The sequence below is a fragment of the Thalassophryne amazonica genome, chromosome 16 (assembly GCF_902500255.1).
Source record: "Thalassophryne amazonica chromosome 16, fThaAma1.1, whole genome shotgun sequence".
In the NCBI taxonomy this organism is placed as follows: domain Eukaryota; kingdom Metazoa; phylum Chordata; class Actinopteri; order Batrachoidiformes; family Batrachoididae; genus Thalassophryne; species Thalassophryne amazonica.
In genome coordinates this window covers 12,983,479-12,996,665 of record NC_047118.1, presented here as the reverse complement: position 1 = coordinate 12,996,665, position 13,187 = coordinate 12,983,479, and the positions used below count along the sequence as shown (strand labels likewise).

General features: G+C 39.0%; 1 protein-coding gene across 4 annotated transcripts in view; it reads right to left on the bottom strand.

Moving 5' to 3' along the window:
- map3k14a (mitogen-activated protein kinase kinase kinase 14a) overlaps positions 1–12,883 on the bottom strand; it is a 44,085-nt gene extending 31,202 nt beyond the window's left edge. The window contains exons 1-4 of one of the 4 annotated variants that reach the window (XM_034189868.1): positions 12,838–12,883; positions 836–1,106; positions 670–751; positions 351–567 (exon numbers count right to left, since the gene is read on the bottom strand). In XM_034189868.1, coding sequence (XP_034045759.1) covers positions 351–567; positions 670–751; positions 836–1,091 — 555 coding nt within the window. In that variant the 5' untranslated portion in view covers positions 1,092–1,106; positions 12,838–12,883. Of the gene's footprint in view, positions 1–350; positions 568–669; positions 752–835; positions 1,107–3,522; positions 3,719–12,828 lie in introns of those variants that run through there. The other 3 variants (XM_034189869.1, XM_034189866.1, XM_034189867.1) reach the window with 3 other exon arrangements.
- Positions 12,884–13,187: the final 304 nt, after the last annotated feature.

The window sequence follows — 13,187 nt, the reverse complement described above, 5'->3', positions numbered from 1 at the left end:
TGGGTTTCCTCACACTATCAAAAAAACAAACAAACAAAATGCTTATTTGGGTCTGCTCCTTTCTCTGTTCTGACCAAGGCAGCTTCTCTACATCTGGAGTGGGGTGCCAGACTGTGGCTGTCCACTGCTCCTAGTGGTTGGATTGTGTCTAACTGTAATCAGGGTGGGTTAAATGCAGAGGACACATTTCCTTGTATGTATGTACAATGACAATAAAGGCTATATTATTATTACTATTAAATAAACAAGCGTTCTGTGCAACATTATTACACAAAATGTTAAGAAAATATCAGATAACACTTACTCATAACAGATACTCCCTAATAATAGTTAATGACCAGATTTCTTACCTGAAACTGATCCAGAGAGCTTCCGCTCTCCTGTTCAGGCACCCCAGAGGACAATGGATGTTGCTGCTTCTCTTTGGTTTTATCCACTTTTTTCTTTTCCTTGCGTTTCTGTCTCTTACGGGTCTTCTTCCTGGGGATGAGCTGTGCTGATGAACAGATTGGCTGCTGGACAGAGGCTGTGGTTGGGCTTGCCACATTGTTGTGCTCTGAGGAAAGACTGCAGGAGAAAAGTATGGTAATGGCATCTGCTTCAGCAGTAAAACAGAGAATTTCAGTGTAATGTGAAGGACAAAGGAAGTATTTTTAGGTATGGTTGCACCTGCTGATGAAGCAATTAGGGGTGGGAACATAGGAGCGTTCAGAACAGGATGGGCTAAACTCTTGGGAGTCCTGGGTTTCACCTGAGGAAAGCACAGTGTTCATGTTAAATTGTGTGGCCAGGTACTGTTACATGATTTATTTTTTAATGAAAAGGCCATAATTACATTCAGCCTGGGCAATGAAGGTTGAGGTCTTCAGTGGCCTTTCTCCAACTTGCTCTGCAGTTCCATGAGTTAGCAGTTTATTTATTAAAGGGTTAAGACAAGCCATGAAGTCCATTTTTCTGTCCTTGGCTTCCTCCCCCTCTTCCTCGGCCTCCTGATCCGAAGCGGAGCTGCATTTATGTGATCCTTTCAGCTCAGCTTGGGAAGATCCCGAAAATGGCGAAGTTGAGTTGAAAATCCTCTGCCTCACCGCCATTTTCTCTGCTGGACCCTGAAAGATGGAAAACCTCAATCAATCTACATATCGAACCATTACACAGGAAAGAAAACCAGACCATCAAAAGTGTCCAGGTTCACCCTGAAACAAATCTATATCAGCCTCTTTCTCTTTTTTGAGGTGTGAAACCCTTGACGCTGAGGGACCTCAAGCAAGCTAGCTGGCTAGAGTGGTTCACTTCTGACAGCTCAGACAATTATCTGGCAATAATACAATAACATGCTTTTGGAGGGCGGTATGCATTTTCAGAGGCCCGACGTTCACGCCCAGTTGCCCAAAATGACAGATATTTGCCTGAGTTAGAAAATGCATACCGCAAGACAAATGCATGTTATTGCATTATTATCACTACTGAGATACACAACATGTAACGCGTACATAAAAAGTTGGCTCACTTTAACTTTTGTCATGTCGGCTGGCGCGCGATGCTCTCCAAATTCGGCAGTGCGTCCTCATCAAGCCGGCTGCTTTGGCTGCTGTTCATTGTCGTACTATCCATAAGAAAATCATCCGGAATATCCATATTGGGACCAACACACACTTCTCACTTTTTTATGTTTTCCTCTGCGGACAGTTCTTGGGCTACGTGCACGCTATGATGTCATTTGTTTACACACAACGGGCGGGTATAGCCAGGTAGCGTCGACGTAAATCTACGCTACCGGCCTAGCAACGCATCGGCAAAGTGATAATAATGAAACTTATCATCCATTTATGTGTCACTTTCAATCAGTTATTATGGCCACATGTTCGTCAGTGATGATCAAGGACCATCTCATACAATCATGTAGTTATAAACACTGTGATGAATCAGTTACAGCAGCCTTTCTCAAACAATGGTCTGCAGATCACTGGTGGTCTGTTAGTAGATTGGTAAAATATCACAAATTAAATTAATATGATATTCTAACTGAAAAGTGTTTCTCAAAATTATTTTAAAATGACTCCAAAATCTAAGAGATATATAGAAGGACATATGTATTACTTTCGTTATTTTAGATATTTTGGGAGTTAGGTGATCCGTGAGGTTTCTATTATTATTATTATTATTATTAATATTATTATTATTGGTTAAGTGGTCCTTGGTCTAAAAAAATGAGAAACACCAAATTAGAGTGTTTGTGCTTGTGAATGATATTTCCCCAAAATGTTACAACTTTTATTTTGTTACTATCAGCTAATGTGAGTATTATTGTTGAAAGAATAAGCAACTGGTTAATTAACAGAGAGCAATAATCAACAGAATCAACAATCATCTTTTATCAAAGAAAAATTTCAATATTTGATTTGTTACAGGTGATCAAACATCTTTTTTTCAATCTGGTATCAGTGTAAACTAATTATCTTTCAAATTTAGACTGTTGGTCAATGAAAGTTGGCCATCATGGAAATATGGCCTTTTAAAACGTATTCTCACATTTTGAAACTAAACAGTTAATTAATTAGTCCAATAATTATCAACAAATTGCCAATGACAATAATCATTAATTACAGTCCTAGTGAGAATGATACCAATTGATTGCTGTATTTTTTATTTTTTTGCCCTGGTTCATTTGTTGATTTGTTATACCTAAGCTTTGACACAATATTGGTGACACATGGTGGAAGTTTTGCCAAAAAGCAGTAACAACCTATTAATTTAATTTAATAATGGGTTTCAGTTACTTTCTTTAACTTGGGTTCTGCTATGTACCTTTACTAAACAGAAATTTCTGCAACCACCCAAACCTTCTTGCTGTATCTAAATCCACTTCAATTTGGTTCTTTGAACTTTGTTTAATGGCTGACATATGCATTGTGCCATGTCAAACAGGATTGCAGCGATACACACAAAAACAGATCATCAGAAATACACTGAACCTTGGTTTGCGGTAAGAATGTGACAGGAAACACAACTCCTGGCTTGTTTTGACAGTTGCAACTGTGCAGTAAGAAGCAAGCATTCAATTTTGGAGGAAAAAAACCAAGAGCCTTATGAAGAACAGTGAATTAGGCAGGGTCAGGCTGGGTTAGCCATGTACTGTAAATGGCTTTGCAGTTTTAACTATGAAATCAGCACCCTCTGACAGACGTTATCTTCATCAAATGCAGTTAATCGGACAAAAATTATGAAACCCAAAAACCGAGCTTTGGGACTATGGTTTCGGCCAGCTGCATGCGTCTGATACACTTCACCAGAACTCCTTCATGCCACTCATCTTTTGAAGATTTCTGTTTTTGATATAATCTCTATAACAGGACTAACGAGTGCATAGCTGTTGGAAAACCAGACTGAATATTTCTGCCAAGTCTTACTCAATATCTGTAAAAAGTAAAGCCATTTAAAACCAAATTTAAACACAACGCAATACTGAAATAATAGAGCCCTATCACAGACAGCTGTTAACAATTTATGCTTCAGTATTATTACCTCACGTGACGGCTTCATGTGCTGCAAGACATTTCAAGAACAAAGCAGCTCAACTGTCACTTCCTCCTGTAGATGCAGAGCATGCACAAATGCGCCAAAAAAAAAAAAAAAAAAAAAAAAAACACAGCTCAACACCACACCCCAAATTAATTCAAGAGGAGGGGAAACAGAAAAACACCCATTACGATAAACACAATTTCAAAGTCAAACGCGTGCATATGTGGCAGAAGCACATGACATATCGACAGATCACAGTCTGATCTGCAACTTCTCTCCCGTGTCTGATCTGGAGTTAAAAAACAAAAAAGTCACCTACAATAAGAAAACGAGTTCAGTTTGTCCGCCTCCTCCATGCAACAGTCGCTCTGCTGCTTGATGCTGGCTGTCAGCCAAACCTGGGGGGGGAGGAGCTGGCTGACAATGACTTATGGGAAATGCATCTCCACTTCCTCATATTCCCCTCCCTCCAGTTCCTCCAACAGGGCTGGCGTACACTCTCTTCCCTCTAACGAGATTAAAGGATAATGTCTTAAAAAAAAGAGAGAGAGAAAGAGTCCCAGAGCAATAGAATTTACAAAGATGTGAAACAGCTGCACATCTTCAACGTTAACAAGCAGGAACAAGCTAGCGACTGGAATTCTTACTTGACAGTTGAATAAAATGGTCAGTTTGCTTCTGCTGACTGAATAATTTCAGAACAAATCATTATGAATTACAGAAGCTGAACATAAAATTATGGGTAAACATGGTTTACCATTACATCTAGTTTAAATGTTGTACAACTGCCTGTATTGATGAATGTTTGACCTTTTTTGTACACCCACAATACATGATTATATGTAATGTCAAATCTGTTTTTCTAGAGAGACCTGGACAAGAATAGTAATACAGACAGTTTCAGACTAACATATGTAAGTATCACATCAAACAGTAGACACCTCAAAATGCAATACAACCAAAATAAAGGCAAAACTTAGTATTATCAATCAAAACATTTAGAAATTTCAATAGAGTCAGGCTTCTTGGACTTTTATTTTACTTTTATCTTTTATTTATAGTTTATAAATACATGTATCAAAGTAAAAATAAATGTATAAATAACTCTATTAATGTATAAATACATGTACTAATGCATAAATTAACATAAAAATAAAAGAAAATCTACCGGAAGAATACTGGTTGGTTCAGAGTGCACTGTATACAATGGTGAGTGAGGGATCTACAGTTTGTCATTAGTATAAGAAGACAACAATTTGATGCAATCATGTATAACAGATCATCATATTCAAAGCAGAAATGTGCCAACAACCAGTCTTTATCAAGCAATGAAATTAAATTAATTAATTAATTAATTAATTAAAGACTTGCTGAAATAAAAGCCTAACTTCAATTTCAGCTTTTCACCAAACTATGTATATGAGGCTTGAACGAGTGGCAATCAAGTAAAAACAAAACAAAACAAAAAAGAAAAACACACACATTTGTTGGTGGTGACTACTTTGAGAAAAGGATGGTGGCCAAGCAGTTGGTGTGCTTATTTCCAGAGTGGAAGGTTCCCAGTCCAAGGCCACCCCTGCCCACTCTCCATATAATGTGGAGTTATGTCAGAAAGGGGATCTGGCACAAAACCAATGCCAAATCAACACATAGATCAATTTTGGATTTGCTGTGCCAAACCCAAGAGGAAAAAGAGAGAAGCCGAAGGGACTTATTTTTAGTACTGACATAACTTTATTTTTAAACTCCTCCTTTTTAGAATTTGAAAAGACCATTATATATATATATATATATATATATATATATATATATATATATATATATATATATATATTATACACACACACACACACACACACACACACACACACACACACACACACACACACACACACACACAGCATTGAGGATAAGCTTCAGTTGGTAAAGCTGAACTTTGCACTATCAAAAGCAGTTTGCAGATACCCAAGAGCTTGAAGGTAGCTGGACAACATTATATAACTAGTATCTACATGACAACAGAAAGATTACTTTTGTAAATTATCTACCAGGCAATTTATGTAAACAGTAAATAAAAGCTGACCCAGAACAAAACCCTGAGGTACCCCGAACAAACAGTTACAAATCTACATGAAAGACACTCAAACTGAGTATCCAGAGTCTGTGAGGTAGTTTATAGCATGTGGAGAGAAACCCATATTAACCAGCCGTTATCTTATTATTTCATGATCCACTTATCAGAAGCTAAAAAGAAACATTTGCTTACACGTTTTTCTTGCAAACTTCCCACTCTGTTACTATAAAATTTATGAAACTGACATTCAATTTGCAGATTCTGTTTTGGAAAGTATTTGCAACCATGAAAAATTAGAGCAAGAACATGAGCCATCAGCTGAATTGTGAGGTGTCACAGTGGGAAAGGCTGGTTGCTCTTCAGTTTCTGTAAGAATTTTCTCAGTTGCTTTCCTTGTTAGCTGCAAAACAACTTACTCATATGAACCGCAACAGTACTCAGGAACTTCAGAATACCACTTGAGAGGCTTCCTCTCAAACTATGAACAAAACACAAAAAGCAACTTGATTATCAGTGCTGGTGTTGAAGAAGTTAAGTTAGTCATTACTGGGGGGTGGGGTGACTTTATGTAAACTTTTCTACACCAATTTTTTTATTTATTTTTTAAACTTTTTTGGTCCTGTTGCCGCTTCCTCTATCACTTTGATAATAAATTAGGACAGAGTCACTGAAATGTGGTTGTTTGTGTGTTTCCGATACTGTACTTGGGAAATAAATAAAAATAAATAAATAAATAAATAAATAAAAACACAAAACAGCTGTGTTCTCGACTTCAACAAATTACCACATTAGGTTGGGGTCAATAAAATATGGGCAAATGTGCTTTCAAAATTTATAGCTGGAAGGCTTGCAATGTAGACCAAATACTGACTCTGTGTGTGTGTGTAATAAATTACAATGATCAATAGGCTATTCATTAAAGTACTGCAGTTCATGAGGGTCGTGAACCTGACCATGCTGGAATTCAGATTTGTCCAACAAGTACTCACTTAGGCTGCAAAGTTTAAATATCATCAAAATCTGATTTTTGTTTATTTATTTTTTTACACCTTATCACAAGTGAGTGAGAAACACACACACAGACACTGACGGAGTACAATTCTATATCAACCATCTAGCCTTATGCCCAACGGGGATAAAAGTTCGAAAGTGAATTCTAACATGATATTACCATTGAACTACATAATATAACTTGAGTATAAAAGGTTCACAGAGACAGGATTTCTGCTGTAACAGATTACATTAGACTGTAAATCATAAACTAAACTAAAAATAAAACAGTGGCTTAAAAGCTGCAACAGACTTATTCTGTACACCCACACAGATTAATGAAATTCCAGAGGTCTTAGTAAGGACAGTTAACAGGGACTCAACCTGATGTTGGTCACAGAATGCACTAAACACAGCATTCCAGAAAGGAACACAACTGCTTCTCAAGAAGTGTTGGACTAAACAAATCTAACATTTGGGATACATTTGCATTGTTTCCTTTTAAGATTGTCATGATTAAACTACAGGCACGGAACAGCACTATCTGACTTGAAGATGAAGCTATTGTCCCACATGGTGCAGCAGATAACTGAAACAATCCTGCAAATGGTGATAGAAGCATCAAATTCGGCACAAATACTCCTTAGACATTACTGTTTTGAAATAACCGATTAGCCACCTGAATTTTCAATAGGCAGCCAGGTAGGCTGGCTAGCCAATGCCAAATCTACATGCAGCTCAATCTTGGATTTGCTTACTATACCTTTTTGGACCCCTACCTGGCTACCTATTGAAAATTCAGGTGGCTAATCGCTTATTTCAAAACAGTAATGTCTAAGGAGTATTTGTGCCGAATTTGATGCTTGTATCACCATTTGCAGGATTCCACTCTAAATATTTTCTTATCTGCTGCACTAAAAGAGTGGCATAGAAGAATGTAGCAGAGTACAGATTGATGCTGTCTGCAAAAAAGTCTTGTATTATGTTAAATTTTGACACATTAATACTGCAGGCAAATATCAGTTTCAAATATTGGTAATCTGTTTCATACAGGAATAATAATACAATAACATGCTGTTGTTGTGCGGTATGCATTTTCAGAGGCCCGACGTTCATGGCCAGTCACCCAAAATGAAAGATATTCGCCCTCGTCTAACTCGGACAAATATCTGTCATTTTGGGCGACTGGCCATGAACGGAGGGACTCAGAAAATGCATACCGCACGACAACAGCATGTTATTTGCATTATTATCACTTTACTGAGATACACAACACGTAACGCGTACATAACAAGTTGGCTCACTTTAACTTTTGTCGTGTCAGCTGGCACGCGCTGCTCTCCGAATTCGGCAGTGCGTCCTCATCAAGCTGGCTGCTTTGGCTGCGCTGTTCATTGTCATACTATCCATGAGAAAATCATCCGGAATATCCATAGTGGGACCAACACACACACTTCTCGCCTTTTTATGTTTTCCTCTGCGGACAGTTCTTGGGCTGCGCGTGCGCTATGACGTCATTTGTTTACGCACAGCGGGCGGGTATAGCCAGATAGCATCAACGTAAATCTACGCTACCGGCCTAGCAACGCCTCGGTAAAGTGACAATAATAATAATCAGTATCAGCTCTGAAAAAGCCTCATCTGTCGTCCCCTAAATATTATTTTTGCATAATACATTAAAAATGAAAAAGGGAAGTAGCTTGAATGATACATTTTACTGAAAACTTTAAAAAAGTCTGTATTGTGCATTTTTTTACTCCCTAATATCAGTATCCCCCCAACCCGCCCCCCAAATAATCGATTTTGGTTGGGCTGTTCTGCACATGTATTTGGCTCACACAGCTAGTCATACAAAGACAGAAGAAAAGTTTGCTGCGGGGTGTTTGTTTTACAGCTTAACCACTGTGGGACAATCACAAAATAACATTATTAGTCTGACAGTCTAACATTTTTTTAAATAAGTACAATCACATTCACTAACAACCACGATCTGTGTCAGCACCCTCACTCTGACTGAAACAGAATCGGTTGACCGTTCATAGTGTGTCCCAAAGATGCTACATGTATGCAAAAATCAGTGCCATTTTTACATTCTTTTGTGTGTGTGTGTGTAGAGGGACAACATTAAATGCAACACTTATTATTAATAAAATGTGTACATTTTATTTGTTTAACCCTTTGGGGTCCAAGGGCATTTTTTGGACAGTTCACTCGCCTAGCATAAATGTGTTATTATTGCTGTTAAACGCTCACCCACAATCAAGTAGTATGCCTCTTTTTTTCAGGACAACCTGTACTTTCAGAATATATATGCTATAGTGGTGTTTTATAAGCGTAATAAAGGTTTACAATCAGAAATAAGTAAGGAAAAAAATAAAGCAGAAAATAATTTTCACACACATTTAATCAAAACACACAGCAAACTATAACAAAACTATTTTGACACTTTATAAAGGTAGTTTGGGATGTTGTACAAAAGAATGTACAACATAAAGGTTCTAACAATAAACACAAATGCACATTTGAACGATATATACAAAATGGTCTATGCGTTTTGTTTGTCTTTATGCCACATCTCAAAACAATTTCTGTTTGCTATTACACAAAGGCTTACAACACAAACTTTTTACTTCCATGGAGTTTGACTCCCTCATGGAATGTGTTCCTGCACTGTAAACAACCTATCTTCACAGTTTGAGGCCCTGTTAACACCCCCCCCCCCTTCATTTATATGCGTAAACGGCACTTGACGAGTGAGAATGAGAGAGACTTATTCAACAATATGCACTGGCCAAGTAGTGAATCATCTCTCCTACTGACACTCTTTGGTGGACCACGTGAGGTTGTATGAGGCCCTCTTACGCATATCACTTCCATTCATATGCGCAACGCTGCGCTTTTACGCATGGAGCCAGCAGCCAGAGGGCTGTTCAAACAGCATTCACATGCCAAAGAGTAACACATCGCTGCTCCTAACAATCTTTGGCCTACCATGTGAGACTGCTCTGCCCTATGATTGGATATTGGAAAACCATGTGACGGTGAACCAATTCAGATTGGACACTCACATTGCGCACGTCATCACACAGCTTCTATTAGGAAAACAAGCATAGTGGATGGCTGAAACAAAAGTCCGAGAAGTGTACTTTTCAGCAAAAAAAGTAAGTTTCTGTCTAAAGTCATTAAAAAACCAGCCCAGTCTCACGTTTTTTTTTTTATGCTCCCGTGACGAAATGAGTAAAATTTTCATGACAGAGCTTTTTTTTAACTCACTATTCCTAACCCTACTCCCACCCCCAACCCTAACCTTAACCATAACCTAATCTTACTCCTTCCCCCTACCCTAACCATGACCACCCCCGACCCCCCTGCTTCACTTTTAATTTCGTGCAGCCATCACGGAATGATGAGAATGAATTTGTGCTGCCGTGACGAAAATGAGGGGCTTTTCGTCACAATATCACGAACCAACAGATTAATGTATATTTTGTGCTGCTGAAGCACGACCTGCCATGAGACCAGGTTGTAAAAAACGGTGTATCATTTAATAAAACTTGCACGGTGCCGTTGTATACGACGGCGCCGACCCCAGAGGGTTAAAAATGGTTAAGTAAAAAATACCAACAGTTCATATAGCTGATGCATATACTCAGGAAGACTCAAATGAGGTGTATTACTTGTACTTTGAGGCAACATCAGGTACAACATATTTACCATGTGGCACAATTCTCCTTTCAAGTTGGAGCGTGAGCAACAGGAAATGCCAAAGGGATTCCTGTGCATCACCAGGCTGCCACCGATAAATGGCTGCTTTAGGGAGATGTGGATGGAGTCGTGGTCTAGGACCCAAGGTACTTCTGTGTTGTAAGCTTCCCCTGATCTTTCTTGGTTAGGCCAGAGTACCAATATAAACTAGCATAGTCCATATAACACTGTATAAGTGTTGACACCATTAGCTGTTTTGTTTCAATGTCAAATTTTTTGGTCTGTCTGTACAAGAATTTCAATTTTACATTAGATTTAGTGATCATTCTATCAGCTATCTGATCTCCACTAACCGCCTGATGAAGGGCCAGACCACTGTATTTCACAGGATTTATTATTAATGGTTTCCCCATCACAGGTTATCTTGATGGTGTTCTTAAAAGCGAGTCTTCTTTTAGTTCCAAACAGGATTGATTCCGTCTTCCCCAAGTGTAGAGACAGTTTATTATCGATTAACCATGACAGACCCGAGTTCTAAGCTTAGGGTTTGCTGAATTTCCGTGATATCTTTGCCAGCAACAATTAATTTAATTTAATTACAAAATTAACATGGTGTAATTAACAATTACAACATGGAACTGACACATACCTAATCTTGATTTTGAAACAAGGTGGTGACAGGAAAACCTGATGCAGAAGTCATTAAAGCCATACAAGAAGATCTACACCGGAATTCAGTACTTTAACATTTCCCATAATTCCCCTGGCGGCCCCCTGCGCTTCCCAGAATGCACCGCGGCGCCAGCAGAATTCTGGCGTCTCACAGCGCATGTAAACAATGGCTAGCTAGGATGTGGATGGCACTGATCCAGCAAGTTCATGGGCGATTATTATTTTGACACATTCTCCCAAGTTGAGAGGGTTACCTAGAGGTGTAGCACCTGTGACGGACTATTGCCGTGCCCCGATGTTGTCTTGTTGTCCATACCTCACAAGGTTTGTTTACATTGTGTCCTGAACTGGTGTCGCAGACCGAATAGTTCCCGCCCTGCCTTCACTGTGCATGCGTCATTAGCCACGGGTCACGGATTATCACCTTGTTTCTGTTTAAAACTGCACTCCAGTCATCAGTTATCTCAGCAACAGATATCTGAAGCTTTTGTACAACAATCATTTCCACATAAATTCAGCATTATTTCATCATAAAAGGCGGAGGAAGTGATCAGAGCGCTGTGGCTACACGAGCTGCTAGCTGGTGTGTTCACTGTGCATCGGTCATTTCAAAGCCTTGTTTCTGCTTAAAACGGCCTTGTTTCTTCTTAAAACTAACTTTAGAATGATTTAAGAGTTTTTACCTTGTCATCTGATGGTTATTAATCCCATTAATCCATTTGATTGCTTTGGATGAAGAGACTCTGTCTCGGATGAGCTGCTGAGGTCTGAAATGACGCATGCGCAGTGGAGGCAGGGCGGACCAATTTTTAGAGGCAGACTGTTCAGTCTGTGACACCGGAACTCTGCTGAAACTGACCTCTCGCGTGAGTCACAGACTGCGAGATGGCACAAGAGTCACAAAAGCAAAACAGCGAAAGCCATATTAATGCCCTACGGTGGTCAGAGTCCAGATCTCGGTTTGACTGAAAATTTGCTGCTCTTTTTTTGTGGCTGGTATTCCATCACTTCATGCGACACCCAGCATCAAAGAGCCATAATTTTTGCAAGATAATCATGGTGCCAAAGCTGTACAGAAGGCAACTGATGGATTTTCAGCTCAAAATGTATTGCTTGGCATACGGTTGTACATTACTTGTAATTGTGCATTAATAAACTTGGTCTTAGTGGGTGCCACAATAATAGCAATTCATGGTTTGCATCCTGTACCGTGCCAGTCTGCTCTGTGCACAGCACACCTGAGCCCAGCAGATCTCAGGAGCTAAGCAGAGTGGATCCTGGTTAGTACGTGGACAGGAGACCTCTTAGGAAGACCAGAGGCTGTGTCCGTTTCTCCAAGTAACACTGGAGTTTTGTCATCCAGCGTAAAACCTGTGCCAAATCTGAATGTGGATCTGTACTGGATCCGCTGTGGTGACCCTGAACAAAACACAAGAACAACAACAGCCTTTTGAAATCCTTGTTCCGTCCAAATTCATAGATCTGACGGAACCTGAGTGCTGGGATTGTAGTGTCCAGACGTGTAAAGCTGACAGACCAATCCAGACTCTACCGCTGTAATTTGTGTTTTGTTCGGTAGTTCTTAAATACATTATATTCCTGCTTTCCCTTTACTGGAGTGGACTTTATTTTACTGTTTTTACACACGGAAATAGCACCTTCACAGCATTTTGTGAGCGCGCGCACACAGCGCCATTTCACACCAAAACGTCGAGCGACGAGCTTTGTCTTTAAACTGTAAAATTGAAATGGTTAAATTCAAAGTAATTTTCTGTAAAAAGACCAAACTAACAGAGTGATAATACAAGACAAAACGAACACCAAAAGAGAGTTGATCACGGTTGAAAAAATAACTTTTCTCTACGTACTTCACTCACCAAGCCTCTTTCTGTAGGCGTCGGCCGATAGCGGGCAGGCAAGTGTGAAGTTAGTCAAAACACGCAAAATTTCTGGTTCGAATTTTCAAAATAATAATAGATTACCGTTATGAGACATGATATGTATTATTTTGTGAAACGTGTTTTGCACTATTACGATTATAAATTAAGTATTGTGATATACATTTAGTTGTTTCTGCACCCCATTCATTTATTTTTGCATTTTTTTAAGACGTCATGTTTTTATTTTGAAGATAAAATGGCAACTCAACGCAATCAAATTAGGTACAATAAAGGAAGTGGTCAGGTTAAAAAAAAGGCAACAGTGAAATGATTGTGATTGTGATAAA